At 40.9% G+C, this 21,699-nt stretch overlaps 1 protein-coding gene across 2 annotated transcripts in view; it reads right to left on the bottom strand.

The window, feature by feature from the left end:
* GOLIM4 (golgi integral membrane protein 4) overlaps positions 1-13,360 on the bottom strand; it is a 72,634-nt gene extending 59,274 nt beyond the window's left edge. For both annotated transcript variants that reach the window (XM_037163395.2, XM_037163402.2), the window contains exon 1: positions 13,174-13,360. In XM_037163395.2, coding sequence (XP_037019290.2) covers positions 13,174-13,360 — 187 coding nt within the window. The remainder of the gene's footprint in view (positions 1-13,173) is intronic.
* Between the last annotated feature and the right edge of the window lie 8,339 nt (positions 13,361-21,699).

Below are 21,699 nucleotides of genomic sequence, written 5' to 3'. Positions count from 1 at the left end.
TGACCTGGTAACAGGCACAAACAGATCAAAACATGGCTCAAGAACAACTCAGAGCCCCAGAGCCAATAAATCTAAGCAATGAAGAAATAGCCAAACTTTCAGATGCACAGTTCAAAACACTGGTGATCAGGATCCTCACAGAACTGGTTGATTTTAGTCACAAATTAGAGGAACATATGAAGGCTAAACTAATTGAAATGAATGGAAATGCACAGGAAACCAATAGTAATGGAAAGGAAACTAGGACTCAAATCAAAGGAGTGGACCAGAAGGAGGAAAAAAATGACCAAACAGAAAAGGATGAAGAAACAAGAATTCAAAAAAAAAAATGAGGAGAGGCTTAGGAGCCTTTAGAACATCTTTAAACGTTCCAACATCAGAATTATAGGGGTACCAGAAGGGGAAGAGGGACAGCCATGGGTGGAAAACTTATTTGAACAAATAATAAAGGAGAACTTCCCCAATCTGGCAAAGGAAATAGACTTCCAGGAAATCCAAGAAGCTCAGAGAGTCCCAAAGAAGTGGGACCCAAGAAGGAACACACCAAGGCACATCATCATTACATTAGCCAAGATTAAAATGAAGGAGAGAATCCTAGAAGCAGCAAGAGGTAACGGGGCAATCACCTACAAAGGAGTTCCCATCAGATTGTCAGCGGATTTCTCAAAAGAGACCTTACAGGCAAGAAGGAGCTGGAAAGAGGTATTCCAAGTCATGAAATGCAGGGACCTACATTCAAGATTGATCTATATAGCAAAGCTTTCATTTAGAATGGAAGGGCAGATAAAGTGCTTCTCAGATAAGATCAAATTCAAGAAGTTCATCATCACCAAGCCCTTATTATATGAAATGTTAAAGGGACTTACCTAAGAAAAAGAAGATAAAAAAGATGAACAGTGAAAGGACAGCAAACTCACAGTTATCAACAACCACACCTAAAACAAAAGCAAGCTAAGAGGACAGTTAGATCAGGAGTGAACCATAGAAATGAAGATCACATGGATGCTTAGCAACAGGGGAGCGGGAGGAGGAGAAGGGGGGAGAAGGTACAGAAAATAAGTAGCATAGACGGTAGGTAGAAAATAGATAGGGGGAGGGCAGAATAGTATGGGAAATATAGAATCTAAAGAATTTGAGACGTGTGGTCATAAACTGAAGGGGGGAATGGTGGGGGAGGGGTGTGCAGGGTGGAAGGGAATGAAGGGGGGAATAGAACTGTAATGGCATAATTAATAAAATATTTTTAAAAATAAAATAAAAAGAAAAAAAACTCATTCTTTATGGTTCCAGGGCAAGGGAGCCCTGGAAACTGAGGCTGAGTCAGGGCTGAGTTAGGCCTCCAGCAGGTTGAGCATTCATCTGATGTGTGTCACTGGCCTGCTACGTGACTTCTGTCTCCCCCAATTTAAACTGGCCATCATATAGCATATTTTGCTTTACTCTGTATCACAGGGTTGTCTTCAGGACTAAATGATATCATGAATATAAAGTAAATTGAAAAGTATAAATTTCTCATATAATTGCAAGGCACTTTGTATTATTTATGAAGCAATTACTAATGGATTCTAGGAATGCAGCTTTTAAATGCCACTTAGGTCCCTAATCAGATTCTTCTTAAATTTGAGGAGAAGGAGTGGGTTAGAGCTTTAGGGTAATAGCACTGACCATTACCCCCCCCATTACAAACCCAACCACTTTCTAAAGGGTTCATTGGATGGGATCCGGGGAGGTCAAATTCCAAGGTGTACTTAAAAGTACCTCAGAAACAGGAATTTGCCCTTAAGCAGTGGTTCTTAACCTTTTTCAGGTCTCTGATGATTTGAGAATCTGATAAAAGCTATGATTTCTGTCTTGAAAAATGGCACATATACAAAGTGGCATGTATTTTCAGTTAGTACATGGACCCCCCACGGATCCCAAATTGAAAATGCCACCCTTAAGGAAGAAGGGGTTACAGACAAGACCCACTATGTGGTCTCAGGAATGAGTTCTTGCTGGGTAGGAGGCAGTTTTAAGAACAGCTGGAGGCCAACAATAGAACAAAGCAGTCTTTCTTTGAAGGCACAGCTTCTACTCAAAGCACTGCTACCATGGGACCCTCAGATGAACTTTCTTACAGTGTCTAGCTAACTCTTGGTTGCTGCTTCTTTGGACAGTTTCAAGAGAAAAGAGCATCCTTTTGATGGGTCCATATGGACCATGAACAACCCAGGGAGTGAAAGGTATGTGAAATTAAATGTAATCTGTAAATCTCCCTAAGAACCACATGGCACATGTTGGTGGCACTTCCTTGTGCAATGTGTAGGGAATGTTTGCCATTTTGGTTTTGGGGACAGAGAACAGAAACCTCATGTCACAGGAGACTTACGATATCCACATGAGCATCGCCAAGAGAAGTGCACAGTGACGTAAAGTAACAATGAGCACTGTGGCAGCAGCTGGCACCGCACGAATAAAAGTGGGGCAGGAAGACGAGCACTGGTTCTACAGAAATTCTGCAGCAACTCCCCACTGCCAGAGACAGAGCCCTCCTTCACTCCTGAATGGAATATGGCCTCAAACGTGTTGACAAAATATTCTTCTCTCCCCAATCCAATCACTCATAGAAATATGTTCCGGAGAGTCGAAAGGAAAATAGAAATATTTATCACATGCATTTCCAATTACTAAAATACATTTAGAAAAGTGAGGTCATACTATGAACTTGGACTTACACTTGTTCAGAAAACACTTAATGGCTTTTTCATAATATGTTCTTATGCTATTTTTTATTTTATTAATATCACAAGTCACACTCATAGATTACAATATTTTAAACTTGACTTTTAAAGTAGGATGAATAGCCAAATTGAAATAACCTGTCATGCAATTAATGCTGTTTCTTTAAATGAGAGATTTTTAGCTAAGACCAGTAAAACTCTATAAAAATTATCTTCTGACTATCAAATACCAAGGTCTTCACCAAGGGCTGTAGTTTCCAAAGCAGAAGGAAGACTCAGAGGCACGTGGAAATGCTACAAGAACAAACGCACTGCACTGCATTCCCAGCTACTTGCCAATGAAATACAGCCCCTTGTAGGAGTGGGAAATTGTCACATTCTGTCAATGGACTTTGAAACTACCCAAGGACCCGAGGCCTTCCACTTTGGGATTTCCCTTGACACCATACTAGTTGGGATTATACTTCAGAAAGTTACCTGGAACTCTCTTTTAATTTTAATTTTTCCAAGTCAGACAGTTTAGACACCAGATCATTTCCTTCTGAAGGCCATGATTTCAAATGCTGCTTCTTGCTAATACACTTCAAGTTAAATGGTAAATCGCATTTTGATATGTAGCAAAACATTTTTTTCAAAAGTATTATGTTGCATAATACAAGAAAACAATTTAGAACAGTACCCAATAAATGTTAGCTTATGAGGATTTTGGTAATGATATGCCAACAGTGAAAGTAATGACATTCTCATTTTGTGATAGACGGCTACCGAGATAACCCCCAAAGATCCATCTTCTCCATCATTCATATCTTCACAAAACTGCTTTCCTTGAGTGCTGGCCGACTTAGTGATTCAAGAGTAATTAGTGGAATATTGCAGAAGCGATGTTTTGTCACTTTCAAGATGATTAGGTTATTAGAATACTTTTACTTTCATCTTGGGCTCTTTCACATGCTCTCTTGGATCTCTTGCCCTGAAGGAAGGCAGCTATCATATTTTAAGTTTCACGTTGGCACTACGGAAAGTCCTATGCAAAGACCCAGAAGAGTGGGATTGAAAGCAGGCTTTCCAAGGCCTATCAATAACCACTCTGTGAATGAAGCCGGTTCTCCTATCCCAGTTGAGTTTTGAGGAGACGTCCAGCCTTGTCAGCAGCTTCATCATGCAACGTTCAGGACAGATCTGGGGAGGATCGCCCAGCTAAGCCCAGTTACCTTGCCCACAGAAACTACCAAATAGTATTTGTTGTTCTAAGGCAATTCAGTTTGTGGAAATTTGTTATGCAACACAGACTTTGGAAGTGAAGTGCTACCATAACAAAAATCTAAAAGGTGGGAGCAGCTTTAGAACTGTGCAGTGGAACTTAAGAGGTGTGTGAGTGACAGGGTAAGGTGCTTGAACACAGGTCCACAGAATTCTGGACTCTGAAAAGATTGCTAGTAAAGGCGTTAAGTGAAAGTAAAGAAATTTTTATTGGAAGCTGGAAATCATGTAGTGGCAGAAGGTTTAACGACACCCACAATCAGGTGCACTTGTGTGGCCTATAGTTGCTGGCAGTTATACAAAAAGTGAAAAATGAACTGGCCAGTTTAGCTAAGATTTTCTAGCAAAATGCTGAAGATGCTACCTGGTTTTTTCTTGTTGCTTATAGTAGACTGTGGGAGGATACACTGAGAAAAGGAATAATAAACAGCATGGAGGCAGGACTAGATGGCTGTGAGCACTCCCAGCTTCTCTAGACAGCAAACAATGCTAAAATGAAAAAACGGCTTCCCAAGGTCGATTCCAGAGAACTGTCAGAAAAAAACGTGACTTAATATGAAACCAAGGGTATGGCTTTTCAAATCCTTGTTAAGACCTTGGAAACGTGGTGTCTCAGAGTGCTGTTCAGCCAGACCCTAGGACAGTTAAGGAGTGTGACTTGCAATTCCTTTCCACAGGCTTTTGGGAAGTTAAGGGGCATCGTCTCTCTTTCATCTCAGCTGAAGGTAGAGGAGTTATCTCCAAGAAATATGTGGGTGCGGTTTTTATCCAACAGAGTAAACCCCAACAAGAGAATTTTATCAATAGAAATTGCCGGTTTGGACTGGAAGGGACAGAGACAGTACTATGTGCAAAAAGGCCATCGATCTCAAAAGTTCCATTGGCAGAAAGCAGGTTGAAAAAACTCAGCTGCAGGCACACACTATCTATCATGAAAAGGAAGGGTGACTCAGAGAGTAGAACCAACAGCCAAAAGGGCAGAATCAAGAGCCAGGGAGAATTATTCCCAGACTCAAAAACTTAGTCAAGGACCATCTGCCCAGCTTGATTTCAAAACTGCTATGAACCAGGGACTCCTACATATGAGCCCTGAGATTTTCTGCTTCGTTGAACTAGAACATGGAAGTGTCTTGGGCCTGCCCCACTGTTGTGCGTCGGTGGTGTTGAGGTCAGAAGACTTGACTCCTCAGTTTCACGGATATACAGATGAAGAGGACCTGTACTTGAGAAGCTACACCCAAGGAGCTTGCCCCAAACCCAGATCACACTTAGATGGCTTCTGGATTTTGAGCTGATGCTCACCTCTGTAGTAAAGAGAATTTATTTTTCATCTTCTAATAAAAGTGATGTTTGACATCAGTACAATTTAACATGTTGTACAGCATCAAACCTTTAAAAAGGCTATAAAGTCCTTTAAAAATTCCCTTGAAATGTTTGTGAATAGATTAAGAGATTGATACAGTACAAACTATAGATTCATAATATTAAATCTTATCAATGTAAAACTTGATAAACTGTTGTACATTAACAAAACTAAATAATCAAGTAATTATCAGCTGCCCAACTTTAATCTATGTTTTGGACATTTATTTTATAGCATTGAGCTACTGCTGAGAGCATACCAGCAAGGTCAAAGCTCTCTTAAATATCTTGATTTGCAGATCTTTTTTGTTTGTAAGAAAAATTCCACCTAAAGGGGTTTAAATAGGATGTGAAATTGGAAATAAAATGTTTAACTCTCCTAAAATAATCATAGATTTTCCTTAAATTCACTTTCCCTCAAAGGCAAGGCAATGGTGCCATTCAAAATGTTCTATAATGCCTCATCCTTCAGAATGACAGTATATATTTTACTTTTCTATTCACTATCTAACATATTGTGACATTTTATATATGAAACTTGTGAAAGCAATATTTTTTAAATGTCATACTGTTATAAAGGGCAATTTATTTCATGCCCATGTCCCTCCAGGCTATGAAGCTATTTAAGGAGGCTTATTAGTGAAGGGCAATGACTGGCGTGTTCCCTGGATAAGCAATCACAGGCCAATAAAAACAAAGAACACAAATATGCCACTCAGAAATGCACAGCATTGTTAAAAACAGCAACACTCATTTCTGTCCTAACAGAGAAAAGGGTGCTGTCAGTCTCCACAGAGAGGGGACCACAGGGCAGGAAAGCTACACTGCACTGGAACTCAAGGGGTGTGGCTCTCTGCTTAACTCCAGACACTCCAGACTCCAGACACAAGCTGAAGTGATTCATCAGCTTCCCTGCAAAATTCGGTGTTCACATCAGATTTGAACAGTTCACGCACTCCTAAACTTCAGACATGCAGGTACTCCAAACACGAGTTCTTACTCTATGCACACAAAACATGTGCAAGTAAGATGAGTTGCCAAATATTCACTTGTTTCACTAAAATAAACTTCATAAAGGAAACTTTATACTAATACATTGTAAATGAAAAAATCTGACTTACGTGGCATTAATGGATGGCAAATATAAAATTTAAATGCAATAAAACAACAAAACAATTTTTAAATTCTGGCTATCAGGTTGTTGGCTATCTGAAATCTGCTCTCTCTGAGAAAAATAAATGAGCAAATCTACCAAGGAGAGAAGTTCTTGCATCAAGTTGAGAGTTCCTACTTGACTTGTCAAGAACATACTGAAAAGGGATTCAAAAGGACATTTTTTTTACTATGTGATTTGATGTTATTTTAGGGGATATCTGCATACCACCTAAAATCAACTCAGTATCAACCAAAAAGGCCCTTCCTAACGGAAGCAAATGTCCCACACTTTGAAAATCAAATAATCACACTTGACTTTTGATTCTAAATTTTACCTTGAACTCTCATACAACCCACCTAACCTACTTTTTCAAAACCAGTAACATTGTCACAGGACACTAAAGTAATTTTGAGGGCAATGGAGTACTGTGGAATGAACACAAGCTAGGAAGTCACATTAGGGTTCAAAGTTCAGTTTCATTAGATTCGACCTTGACACTGGCAAGTTAATTAACCACTCTGAGCCTCAGATCGTTCCTTCACATGAAAACGCTTGTGCCCCTGTTAAATGCCAAGGTGCATGTAATGTGCTTAGCACAGTACCTGCACATGGTACCTAGATAAGTGTCACATATTTAAAATAATTCCTTCAAATGAACTTTCAAAATTCTATCACAATAAGTTCACTTCAAATAACAATAGCTTGAGAGGAAAATACAGCTTGCCTTTTTTCTTTTATAATAAAGTTCTATTGCCTATGAAACTGTCACTTCTAAACAAAGGTCCAGAACACAAACCACTGACTGGGAAAAGAAGCAAAAGGATTTTGTCTTCAATGATAAAATAACTGACACTTAGTTGCAACCATGTAAAGTGTTTTCTGGTCTTTTCTTACCCCCCACCAAAGGGTCAAAACAATAGAAAAGTAAGAGTGAGTGTATCTTAAATCAAAGAGAAGTTTCAACTAAGTTGGGCACATGGCTCTGAAACGGGCCACATTTAGGACACAACTAATAACCCTATTACTTACCAGATGTAGCAAAACGGTGGCCAAATAAACAGCCTGATGCTAATCAGGCAACAATAGTCCTGCTCACCTAATAAATGAGGACTCATATTGTTCATTTTAAGTGCATTGTTTCTAATCCACACAAGCCGCAAGACAGTCACTGTTATCCCCAATTAAATATGAAGAAACCCAAGTTCAGAGAGGTCACTTGCCTGGTCAAGGTCACTCTACTGGGCAACACCAGAATTGCATTCAAACTATCTGATGCCAACTCCACTCTCCTTGCATTAGTCCCTGTTTTTTTTTTTTTTCCTTTTCAGGACATAAAGATGTGAGCAAGAATCTTTCTCAATGCTTGGAAAAGTCATATGCTGATATGAGCCCCCTTTTCTCTCTCTCTCCCCCTTCTTCCGGTTTCTCTCAAATCCTTTGTAATGTTGCCCATGCCGGCTTCAGCCATCATTTGCCAACTCTAGTGCATTCATCCCTAAAGTCACTGAGACCTGGTCTTGTGCCCCAGCCCTAAAAGAAACTGTACTTGGAAAGACAGGAGAGAATAAAAAATATTCAAGGTAAGGTTTTCAACCTACCTGGTACTTACAGGAAAGGCTCACAGACAATGAGCAACTTTCTTACATGGTCAACCAGTATCGAAATGTTCCCATTTATAAGGATGACTGAGGAAGACACAATGTGTGGATTCAAAATTTTTGCAAAGCATATATATTCAGGACTACTTAACTGGGAAAATTTTCAAATGTATAAAAGTTTTTATCTTTTATTCAGGGAATGGGTTTTAAGGTAGAATTTTACACACAAATAAAAACCACTAAGCCTAGAAAGTATTTCTGTTCCATTTTTAAACACAATAGAATGAAACAAAAACAGCTTGGTAAGTATTTCCTTTTAACTACAAGATGTACTTCAGTGAACATGTTTATTTACTAGTTAATATCTAAGTGATGTTTGTAAGTCCTAACTTTGTACTTCAAAATGAGTATACCAACAATGCGCTGCCCACACCTGTTAGTCTAAATTACTGAGGTCTGCGAACTACTCTGTGGTACGTGAGATTCCTCGACAGTCCAGAATGCAAGCTGTAGCCTTCCAAGCTATCACTACTGACCCTCATGACAACTTAGCATAAGCACCATTGTCGTAATTACTACATATGATTAAAATGAGTCACGGAGAAGTTAGGTAACTTGCCCACGATCATACAAGTGAAAAGAAAAAAGAAAAGAAAAGGATGAAATCAAATCCAACCACTCTGACTCCAGCTCTTATCCACTCCACTCCACTGCCTACCACATATGAGCCTATCATAGGCAAAGAGAAAATTCTCCAAAGGCACAGACCTAATATTTTTTGAGCACCTACTATATGCCAGGGACCAGGCACTGAAGGTGAAAGAATAAAAAAAAAAAAGCCTGGCTCTGAACTGAGGGAGAGTCTTTCCTTTTCTTTTCTTTTCTTTTCTTTTCTTCTTTTCTTTTCTTTTCTTTTCTTTTCTTTTCTTTTCTTCTTCCCTTCCCTTCCCTTCCCTTCCCTTCCCTTCCCTTCCCTTCCCTTCCCTTCCCTTCCCTTCCCTTCCCTTCCCTTCCCTTTCCTTCCTCCTTCCAGCAAATTCAGTGGAGGTGGAAAACAAAGTAAGGAGTTACAGTAAAAGGTGTTCATGTTCTGGCTAGCAGACCATCCTGCTTATTAGAGGAACATGATGCAAAGGACAACTAACTTAAATAACATTATGACCCGTAGAAACACGGGTTCAATTCCCAGTTCAATTCCCAGTCAGGGCACATGCCTGGGTTGCCAGCCAAGTCCCTGATGGGGGCACATGAGAGTCAACTGCACATTGATGTTTCTCTCCCTCTCTTTCTACCTCCCTTCCCTTCTCTCTAAAAATAAAGTAAGTACATAAAATCTTTTTAAAAACTCAAAATCACTGTAATACACTTATCTGGAACAGAAGCAAAGAAAATATTATATAAACCTTTCCTTTATGGTTTCCGGTCATCACTGGGAAGACCAAAGGCACTGAAACAATGTCGTAAAATGTTTTAAGAATGAGGAACACACTGTCCCTACTTTTTAAAAATGTAAAGCCATATCTCTCTCCCAGATCTTGCTGCACAAGGCTATTGCCTATCTCTAGCAGCTGTACCCTGTCCTCACCTGAAATGCTATACAAGCGAGTTAATCAGTAACCATACTGAGTTTCAATTGTCAGGGAAGGTCCCTGCTCCAGAGTAAAGTACTCAGATTTATGACAGTTCACCGATTTTCTTTGAGTGTCTTTCATTTCAATACAATAAAGGGGGGTGGATAATGATAAAAACTAATTTTATCAATTCAAAATTTTACCCATGACAAACCTGAGAAGAGGGACCATGACACCAGTAACAACAAATCCTTAGTGAGCAGTACCTACTATGTGTCAGGTGTGCTAGCAGGTTACTAGGAATTAATTTTATCCTCACAATACCCTGATGAAATAGGTCATTCTAATCTCCAGTACATAAATTTTAAAACGTGAGGCCCAAGTTCACATAAAAAGTCCCGGGGGCTAGAATCTGAATCACATGCTCGAGGAAAAGAAACTTCAGATGTCTTCGCGGCCAAGCTGGCAGAGTGACTGTGCGAGGTGGTTCAGTGGTAATATCCCAGCTGTGGCTCTCCACCCTGGCTGCCCCGTGTAATGGGAACACTGCTAGGTGAGCTCCGCCCCCCTGGACTGCGATTGAATTGGCCTGTGAGTTGCCCAGGTAATTCTAACGGCCAGTCAAAGCTGAGAACCAGCGTGTGTACACGCAGACAATGGTGCATGGCCTACTGGAAAGGAGTTTTCAAAAATGTAAAAGGTTAAGGAAACACTGTGCTGGTCAAAGGTTCTTAACACTGCCTCTGCCACCAACAGGGAACGCCCGCCCCTCCTCAGAATAAATACGGTGCAGTATGGACGGCAGACGCGGACAGGCTGACAGACATAGATGCTGGTTCTCAGTGGAGGGGGCGCCTGTCTTGGAACTTTCCCTGTGTCCCCTCCACCATCTCCTATGTTGGGACTGTTCTACTACAAAATGCACTTGGTATTAGAGGTAACCCACTTTCAGAATAAGCTCTGGAGTACAACCCATTCTTAAACTGAAGATGACCTAAATGTGCTCACTTAACAAATGTATCGCATCAGGATACAGGGCAAAACTACTTAAACATTTCAAGAGTCATATTTTTAAAGAAGGCCACTCATAAATAACTCTGATCTTTCTCCAAGCCAGGTCAAGAGATCTCACAAAACTAAACAAGTCTTAAGTACAGAGTCTAATGCCCTAAAAACAAGTGCAGGTGGTACGCAACGTACCTGAGGAAAACGTCACTTGTCCTCGGAAAAGGGATCAAGTCTGCACAGGGTCAGAAAATCTTAGTAAATGACCTGAAGATGTGAAACCCAAAATAAATGCTGCAGAAGTCAATAGGGAATCCATTTTAAAAAGAAGAAATTGTAGCCTGCTTGGGAAACAATTCTCCGAGCTTAATGACATTATAATTGTTGCAGCACCACAACTCAAGAGGAAGTTGCAAAAGAGTAAATTAAGAATGGACTTTAAGGCAACTCAATCAAACTAGCCACACCATTTCTTCTGCGGCTGCAAAGCTATGTTGTGTATTATAATAGTCTTACGTTACCACTTATGACCACTTTCTCTCATTACCACTGAAAGAAGGCAAACAAAAGGAGAAAAGAAATTGAGACTGATTTTCAAAACGGAATGCTGCAAATAAAGGCCATGACTCAGAAATCGGGGTCTTGCTTGGTCAATGAGTTTTGGCATTGGCAGTTCGGGCAAAGCCACTACTTGGGTAAAACATTTCATTGTTGTTACTTTGTTTGGCTTTTCACAAAGCGGAGACAGGGAAGTGAAGTCTGAGAAAGCAGACAAAAGTACACGACATTAATTTTCTCACTGCAGTTCAGGATAATTTTGCTTGTTGACTGAATAAATACATATCAAGCCCCTCCTGAATGTCAGGTCCTGGGCAGTGCTGAGGATGTACCAACCAACATGGCGGTGCCTGCTCATGGGGCTGCGAAACTGAGACCAAGGCACCAACCCCCAGAAGCCACCCTACAAGCCCCTTCCAGCCATGAGTGTGAAAACCCAGCCCTGCTGCTGTACTATTAGCGATTTTTCCCTTGGTTGATGGCACTGAACTTCCCAGGGAGGCTGCTGCTATCGATTAAGTAAATAAGTACCCAAACACAGATCCACACTTTGAATACTAACAATATAATTCACAGGTAAACATCCAGGAGTTTAAGGGAAAAAATTTCTAAAACTATTAAAACAGGTTTTCTATCTAAACTAAGACCAGCTAACATATTTCCCCTGCCTGAGGCCATGCAGCTTCAGTAGGCTAAAAATACTTTTCTTTCTGCTAAATTGGGAAGAACAAATAAGATCAAGCAATCAGCTGTGCATCATTTTCTCTCATCTTAATTTTTTTACTAGAAAAGACTCAAAATAGCTGGAGCAACGAAAAGGCATCTGTTTAATATTTGTATACATGTACACTGACAGATACGTGTATTCAGCTCGTGGCCTCCTGGTAACATGAAATAAGCCGTATTTGCGTTGGCAGCAAAAACTGTCAACCTTTCACTGCTCACAGCTCTTGATCATTGTTTTTTGGTTGGAGAGAGGGCCACCTAAGTGTTGAAAACTAACCACAAGTACACAGAAAAGCTATATATATATATGACTGTCTTCTCAACAAGACAACCCGGTGCTAACATTGCAGTCATGCATCATTTGTGTTTCTGAAATTCACATTAAATGAGATTCTAAAATAGAAGAACAGGAGCTTTGGGTCCCACTGCAGGTCTTGCTCAAGTGATGTTTGCTCTGTCTGGCAAAGTGAAAAACTGTGTTTCTCTTTTGGGACGTCTCACGGCTAACTGTAAAACACACACACACTTATCTCTGTGATAAACTAAATGTTACTCAAGAAGACAAACTTTAAAAAAAATCTTTACAGGATGGTAAACAGTGGCACCGTGGACTTTTGCAACACATCCAACATCTCCTAAGTCGCCCTGCTAAGTTAACAGAAGCCAGCAGGTCTCGTATCCATTTGACTAGGCCATTAGTTTGGGCTGCTGGGTCCAACAGGGAACGCCATGGCTTAATTTCTCCGGGAAAAAAAGAAAACCAGCACAGTTCGAGAAGTCTCTGCCAAGCGCCCCATTTCTTAGGCTACTGACAAAGTCAAATGGAAGCAAATACCTAGGAACCAGGAAACTACACCTTCGGAGTGAGCTGCCAGAAGCGGAGCGAGGGCTGGAGGTTTGCCTGCTCCGATGCAGCTGGGCCTTTGACAAGTGCTGGAGTAAAAGACACGGTGTGCACCCTCCCATCCAAGGCCCAACAGGACCAGGGGCTGGTGCTACCCGTTTCAAAGGTAACCGCCTTTGGAACCTGGAAGATGGGGATGTCACCTCCCCTGACACTTCAGAGGGCCCGGGGACCCTGCAGGGCTGGCCTCTGATGTCTCTGAAGGTCGGAGGTGGCACCCGCAGTGCCAGTTGCTCACCAAAGCCACTTTTCCAGCGGGGGCGGAGGCGTGGGACAAAGTTGGCCACTGGCCTGGTGCGTCCATTAACCGTACCTTGTAACTGGGCGGAAAGGGACTCCTGGTGCTGCTGGTACTTGAGCGCCACCGCCTCGGCTTTCCGCAGCTGCGTCTGCAGCTCATAGTAGAGCATCGCGCCGTAGAGAAAGCCAAACACCACTGTCAGCAGCAGCAGCGTCTGGAAGATCCGCTTCTGCTTTCGGGAGCACATCCCGTTTCCCATAGTCCCCGCCGGACCGCGCGCGGCGGCCGTCCCAGCCTCCACTCCGCCCGAGCGAGCGCCTCAGCAGCGGCCGCCCCTGGAGGTGGCCGGACGCAGCATGAGGAGACGCGAGACAGACACAAAAGCGGGGCCCAGAGGCGAGTGGCGCCCGCTCAGCCCCCGCGCGCCGTGGGGCGCACGGCCATGGACGCCGCCGGGGCAGCCGCCGCCAAACTTTTGCGAGGCTGGCGATCTGCGAGTGCCGGGGCCTGGGAGGGGGCCCTCCGCATACTTCTGAGCGCGGTGTCCTCGCCGCGGTCCCCGGCCGCCTCCTGCCTTTATTTCTCCTCCCCACTTTTTGGCCCGGCTGTGCCCGGCGGAGCTCGGAGTCCCGCCCTGGCCGCTCCCCGCCCCCTCGCGGCTGTTCCCCCTACGCGACTTCTTTGCCACCGCAAGGAGGGGGTGCGCGCCCAACAAAGGGACCCCGACTCCAGGCAGTGCCACCGCGGGGATGGGGTGGGGTGGGTGACGGGTGGGGGCTTGCTGCTCCCCCGGCTCTGGGGGATGGCAGGCCGGTGTCACTGACGGGGCTGCGGAGCCTCGGCCGCCGCCGTCTCCCGCCCAACTTACGTGTCACCCACGGCTCCGCTATTCTGGCCAACGGGATTCCCGGAGGAAGTCCCACTCGGGCTCCCCGCTCATTGGGCCCGTCCGAGCTGCACCTCCCTTTCTTCGGGGAGGCAATGCCGGGCTCGATTGGATGCCCGCTTTGTCCGTCCGACCCCAAGGCCGCGCCTTCCCTCCCACAGCGGGGCCGCCCAGGGGCTCTTGGACCGCCGGGGCCCCTGACGCCGGGGTGCGCCCACGTGGAGTGTGGGTGGGTGCGGTGAGGCGGCGGAACTGGCTGCGGGGTGATTGGGGTGCGCCTAGGACGCGTCCCGGCCTGCGGCTGGGCGAGGTACGGTGCGCACGTGTCTGAGTGCGCCGGTGAGTGAGTGTGTGATCCAGCGCTTGGAACGCACTTGGGAAGAGGAGTACAATGTATGTAAATGGGAGACAGGGTTGGGAGCAGCTGCACTCTACTGAGTACCCTTTCTTTCCTTCCCCATCCAGTGGGCAGATGCGGTGGACACACGGGATGGCTACATGGTCAGTATTGAAACAGAAGATTCCGTGCGAACTGCCTCTTGCCCCATCCGGTGTACTAGTGTGAATGCGTACGTGCCCACAGATTGCAGGACGAGAGTCGGGAGACTCAAGTACTCTAGCACGCTAGACTTACTGCTCAACTGTCCACGTGGGTGGAGAAATCAGCTTGCCTTTGGCAGAAGGGAAAGAAATGATCTCATTTTTTTCCCCTGGCTGCAAATAGCATAATTTAAAAACAAATTTTACAGGCTGAAATGAGTATGCATTCATTTTGTCCTATGTATTTATTTTATTGGTGGCCAAAAAAAAAATCAGTTACATTGCTAAATTACATTTTAAAGGCCAACAAAGTTTCTCCTGTAAAAACAAGAAAAAACAAACGTAGTAAACACAAACCTCTTCAAAGAAAACCCCATAGTGCATTTGTTCTTTCCCTGTACTCGAGGGAGGAAGACTGAGGTTATGCGTAAATAATTTTGTTTCTGCTCTTGCTCTATATTCTGAGACAGGAAATGATTTCTCAAATGCCTCAGTAGTGTCTTGGAATTGTATTACATAGTGCATAATTTTAACATATTCTGACTGGATTTTAGTCATCACTATCAATAATGGCCAGTGAGTGCTCAAAATGAAGGTGGATCTGTTCAGCTAAATACAACAAAAATCCTGGTGCAGAATTCTTTAGGTTGGCTCTGAAGGTATAGGATGCTAAAAACCATAAAATAAACTGAATTTACAACCTCGCTAGCCTGTGACATAAATTTATACTAGCATGAAGACTAAGTGTGCTTGGCATGTGCTTTTCCCTAATAAAAAAACTTACAGCATAATGTTCCAAATGTTTTCATGTACAAATACACTGTTTCGCTTATCACAGATGTTCCTCAATTTATGATCAAATTAATGGCCTAAAAGCCCATCATAAGTCAAAAATACCCTAAGCTGAAAATGGGTTCAATACACCTAACCTGCAGAACATTACAGTTTAGTCTCCTCTAACTTAAATATATTCAGAACATTTAAATGAACCTAAAGATACCAGATAAAGTGGGCAAAATTTTCTAACACAAAATCTATTTTATAATAAAGTTTGAGTATCTTATGTAAATTGTTATGCATACGGTTTTCATACCATCTGAAAGTCAAAAATCACAAGCTGAACGATTTTAAATTAACACCTTGTATATCGAGGAGCATTGTAAGTGGAGGACCAAATGCACTAAGACTCATGCTTTGGTAAATAAGGAAACCAGCATGTGTCAGAGTGACCGGTAGCTTCAGGACCTTGCAGACCGTGCAGAAAGTTGGGTGCTGCTAAGCTTAGATTCCAGGTCAGAATCCGGTCCTTTCCATCTCTTTCTTCCATGGAAGCCAGGTTCTTATTCTTTTTAAACAAGCTATATTCACAACTGTGTCTGGTCTATTAAAATGAAAACCAAATTTAAAAGAAAAAGATCTGAAGAACTCTCAGAGTTTGGTTCTGATGTGTAAATGTTATATAGCCTTATTATATAGCCTTACTTGTTATTGAACCCACTGCTTTAAATTTCTCTCTTTCAGCTTGACTCTTAGAAACCGAGACAGAAAAATTCCTGTGACCTTGTTAAATTCCTCCTAACTGAAAATTTCTTGCCTTTGCCACTGTGTACTTTGCTAAACAAACTCTTCTTCCAAAAAAATCTTCCTAAACTCCTTGCGTGGAAATAAAGTTTTATAGCTACAATCCTGGACCATACTTAAATAGAACATCATCCTAGTCATAAAAGAAAAAGAAACTGTACAGAGAGTTAGGAAATTATTTCTCATATATTATACAGTATGCAGTATTTAGTTGTGTTTCAGAACCTTTGAACAATTCTCATGCTTCCAGAATACATGATTACTCATTTTAAACCTCTCATTTCTTTGCATCAGACTCCAGACTCTGAAGGTATTCTTTGCCTAAAGCTGCTGGCTGACTGCACAGAGAATAATAAATGTAGGCCATAAAACACAACTCAATATTTTAGTCATAAAATTTGAAAGAGAACAAAAATTATTACCTGAACTTATCCATTACTTCCAATTCAAGAAGGGTATGCAGAAGTACATAAAATCACTAATGGCAGTGTCTTTAGAATATTACTTTTCCAAGGTGAAGTATGCTGCTAGTTTCTTGAAGCTATCAGTGTAGAACTTTCAGGAGGCCGACACGGGGGAGCCATCCAGGGCCTATGAACTGCTCTGCCACACGTTGCCTTCCAGCACAGCTCGGAACAGATGAGCCCTTTTGACTGGTCTGCTGGGTCTGTCGTTAGTTCTACTGTACTTTTGTTTCTTTATCATTTTAATAATCATATCATGTCATATTTTATATGCTGTATATTTACCAATACATGTAATATAAAAATGGTAAATCCTGAGGAATACCCTCCATTTAATGTTTTATTTCTAAGGTGGTCAGAAATTAAGGAGATTCAAGGTCTGATATTTCAGAAGGGCTAAGGTAACATTAGGGAGATTCAACGAGCATTCTCTTAAACTTCAGGAAATTTGTCATCTTAGTAAAATATGTTCACTTTTACAATGGAAGGAAGCAAGAAAAATATAGTTGATGGATACCGCCAGAACATAATTTGTACAAATGGATGGTTTTAAATTAATAATATTCAGGATCCTAGAGTAAATAGTTCCCATTTTTTGAAATTTCTCATTTATCTGTTTATTACAATTCAATTTAATATATATCTTTTAATTTATAAGAGAAGTCATTACCTAAGAAAAGGTGATGAATGTTAATTTTTTAAAAAATTTGTAACCGTGTGTTGATAGATCTTAAGTAGACTTATTTTGGTGATCATTTTGTAATAAATACACATATTGAATCATTGTGTTGTACACCTGAAACTAATAAATATTACATATCAATTACAATCTCAATAAAAATAAATCTATAAAATTTTAAATGGCACTAAAATGTTAATAAACCAGTTTTAACCTTTTCATCTGAAAACTGCTGAAATCCACTCTTTTTCTCTTTAGGAAACTTCACTCTGTACCTGCCTATTTGCCATTTCTCCTTGCTGTCACCTAAGTAACACACAAGCTTCTCTTTGTCACCTTTACTTGACTTGTTTTGAGGGGTAAAGGAAGCTACATTCGAAGTATTCTCTTTTTGAGGACTCTGTGAAAGATGCCTTAAAACTCCTTTTCTTTTTTTTTTCATTTTATTGTTCATATTTTTGATCATCTTTTTCTTTTTTTATTAATTTTTTTATTGATTATGCCATTACAGTTGTTCTATTCCCCCCTTCATTCCCCTTCACCCTACCCTCCCGTCTCCACCATTACCCCCCCTTTAGTTTATGACCATGTGTCTCAAGCTCTTTAGATTCTATATTTCCCATACTATTCTTGCCCCCCCATCTATTTTCTATCTACTGTCTATGCTACTTATTTTCTGTACCTTCTCCCCCCTTCTCCTCCTCCCACTCCCCTGTTGCTAACCCTCCTTGAGAACTCCTTTTCCACAAGACTTTGCTGATGATCTGATGATACTTGTTAGCAGATTAACAAATTACAAAATTAGGCCCTGGTCTAAATAAATAACAAAGTAACTGAACACACTCTCTATGTCTAGGTACCTTACTTTGGTCTGTCTCTAAGCTGCCATCTTTGTAACTCTGAACTAACGGGCTGGCCAAAAAGTCCCCTTCGTCTTTTTCTGTAAAATAAAAGACACATTCTTCATTTTCACCAATAGCTTTATTGATTTGGATATTTTCAGTGTGTAGCTTATCTCCCACTATTGGCTTCTAGAGGGTAGAAGCCAGAGGTGCTGCTAAACATCTTCCAAATGCATAAGACAGCCCCATAGCAAAGAATCATTTGGCCAAAAATATCCATAGACCAAGAAACTTCACAAACCATTTTTGACATGTTTGATGAGTCACAGAACTCTCTCCATATACTTTGCAGATCTTTTGTGTTTCAGTTAAGTTTCTACCTTTCTTGAAATAATAAGGTATAATACACCAAAAATGTTGTGTGTCTTCTTCCATCTTCAATATTAAAATGGCTATACAAAAATTCACCGATTTTCATGTGTTTTTTTTAAATGTATGCTGATATGACAGTTGTCACAATACAGTCTAACAAAATTGTTTCAAATGATATTAAAGACAAGTACGCACAACTAGACCATCATGGAAAAAAATATAACAGACTTTTCGGCTGACCCAATATTTAAAGAGAGAGTGAAGTACATGTTTAGCACTTATTTGTAAAATGCTTTTCAATAAGAAAAACCTTGCCAACAACATCACTAATAAATACCTCTGAGTATGAACTACTTGGATAACAGGGGGAATGGTTTAGAAGGCCCTACTTGCCACAAGATGTATAGCTAGACAAAAAAAACAGGAACTGTCAGTTGTGAAACTTCTGTAACAACCTTCTAAAACAGGCCTGTGTAACGTGCTCCAAAACTCTTCTGAATTCTCAGGTGGCACAAGCAATAATTTTGAATTTGTGGCTTAACCTTTATTATGCTAGCATGTCATGAACTAACTGGCATATTAATTTTAGAAAACAGTTTCATAGAATGTTAGAATGAATCTTAAAGGACCATATGTGAGACTCAGATGTGAAATGAACTTCCCAGAATCTTCTGTCGGCTCATTCTAGCAGCTTTTTACTAGCTCCTCACCTTCGGGAGACCATGGAAAAGATCAGTGGCCAATGAAACATGACATTTTTAAGGTTCCCCTCCAAAATGTATAGTTTATTGGATTCCTTTGTATAAAAGACGTGCTTGGTTTATCCACAAGCATTTTATAGAATTGGTATTATAATCTTAATATGTTATATGATAGGCATTTATAGTAATTACTTAATCGTCATGAGGCATGGCTGGTCATATTTATCATATATCAGATGCTGACTTCTGGGTTGGAATTTCAGCATTCCGTTTCAGAACTTTTCCTAAGGGAAATCATAACCTGCTTCATAAACATCCTTTATGCTCTAGTTTTTCTGGAATGTTTTGAATTAATACAAAAGGATTACCAGTCCTTTTACTTAGAAATAAACTAGAGAAAACTTTCAAGTAAAAACTAGTAAGAATCAAGTTACCTCACTATTCAATTCCGCTCAAATTAAAATTGTTAAACAGAAACATTTGTTCTGGGTTACTCTGCTCCTTCTCATTCTATTTTTCTAGTTCAATGCTTCAACTCCTGGCCTCCAATATTCTACTAATGCCCTTTGGACTTCCAGAATGCACACCTCTGCCTATGCCCTCCACTCCCCATCACCCACCTTTGAACATACACTCTGGGCTTCCCTTCTTAAAGACAAAGTAGGGTAGATAATCTAACATAACGCTGCCTAAAAATTCCAATCAATGTCCTTTTCTTCAAGTAACAAATTAATCAAAGAAAAGCAAATTAGATATATTAATTAATAGGAAGATATTAAAGAGTGAACTATGAACTTATTATTCCTCCCAAGAATTTAGTTGGGTAATGTGTTAAATGAAAGAACTAAACTCGAATGGCATAACCATAGACAGCCTGGTAAGCGGATGAGTGATAGTTATGGACAGGAGGGTCTGACTTGTTACTACTCAGTTCCTGATTCCCCCACCCAGTTGTGAATGGGCTGATGAACATTTAAAAGGTGACCCAAGCCTTGACTGATGTGGCTCAGTGGGTTGGGCATTGTCCAGCAAACCAAAGGTCATTGATTTGACTCCCAGTGAAGGCACATGCCTGGGTTACATTATGAGCCAGGTCCCTGGTTAGAGGCATTAGAGAGGCGGCTAATCAACTTTTTCTTGCACATTGATGTTTCCCTCCCCCCTCCCTTCCCCTCCCTCTAAAAATAAATAAAATCTCAAAAATAAAATAAAATAAAATGCGACCCAAGGTACCCAGCATCAGGGTAAATGTTCCATTGAATTCATAAACTCTCTTTAAGGTCAAGAGTAAGTCAGCAACTGTTAGGGCCATTACTTCTCTCATATGTAAGTGGAACAGATAATCACATCTGTCCTGGCTAGCTCAGAGAAAATAAGCCCATAGGATTCTAGGGAGAAGCAAACCTTCAGACTTCATGTAGATAAAGTGCTGAATGTTGTAGTGGAATTGTCATTGTCCACCTAAATTTGTCTGCAAGTTTCTGGAAAACTGCAGTAATTATTTTTTAAAATTTGCTTCAGCTACCCAATTTAAAAATGGTAATTTTTCAATAATAATTTTTAATTGAGCTTCTTTAATTGCTGGGAAGGAGTAAGTTATGACTTCAAAGCAAAGGAATTTTCCTGTACACTTATTCAGGCCAGATTCCTGATTCTTGAGTTGTAATTTATGGGCTAATGTTTTCATTATGCTTTAAATCTCATCAGGTTTTTTGTTTTGTTTTGTTTTGTTTTGTTTTGTTTTGTTTTGTTTTTAAGTAGTTACTATGTGCAAGACAGTAATTGTCTTGCAAAGAGGAAAGTGAAAGTGGGGGAGGTGGTGATGAATGAACCAAGGACCCTCTTTGCAAAGAGCTTGAAGATTTGTACTTATTTGTTTAATAAGTTGGAACTCTCATTGGAAATTAACTTTCTCAAAGAAAGAACAGAGCAAGGAAGGAAGCTTCATGATGCAATCAAGGTATTTCTAGAGCAGGAGGCCTTACAGACAAGGCAATTAGGACAGGTTAATCTATAGGATCAGTTAAGGCTGCAGAAAATAAAAGTGATGCATAGACAGACACCTTAAAACATAAATCTGTTTTCTTTTAATTCTCTTTTGATATCAGGCCAAGGAGCCTTTGCTCCTTGTGTGCATCTGTTGCTGGTTGGAGCTCAGCCCTGTCTTTAACACCACATAGCATGGGAGCATCATTCAGATTCCAGTTTCATCTTGGATGAGTGGTGCAAGAACTTAAAGACATTTGCTTGATAAAGTAATTCAGTGTAAAAATATGTCTAGATAGGTGGAATTTTTTTCTCAGCCTTGTTTTCTACCTGATTTGTCTGCAATTATTTTTTAAGTTACCAGCTAGTGTAGAGATTTTCCATAGCACTCATCTGAATTTTCACAAAAACAGCTCCTGTTTTTACTCTCATCTTTCATTAGTTTACACAATATTTGATAAAGCAAGTACAATGGCAAAACAGTTTTTAGAACAGACCACCTGTCCCTGCTGAAGCACACAGCTCAGTAGGCATGCACAGGCCAATT

Source organism: Artibeus jamaicensis, unplaced genomic scaffold, assembly GCF_021234435.1.
Source record: "Artibeus jamaicensis isolate MK-2021 breed Jamaican fruit bat unplaced genomic scaffold, CSHL_Jam_final scaffold_474, whole genome shotgun sequence".
Lineage (NCBI taxonomy): Eukaryota > Metazoa > Chordata > Mammalia > Chiroptera > Phyllostomidae > Artibeus > Artibeus jamaicensis.
The sequence above is the reverse complement of the archived record's forward strand: the minus strand, read 5'-3'. Positions and strand labels throughout refer to the sequence as shown.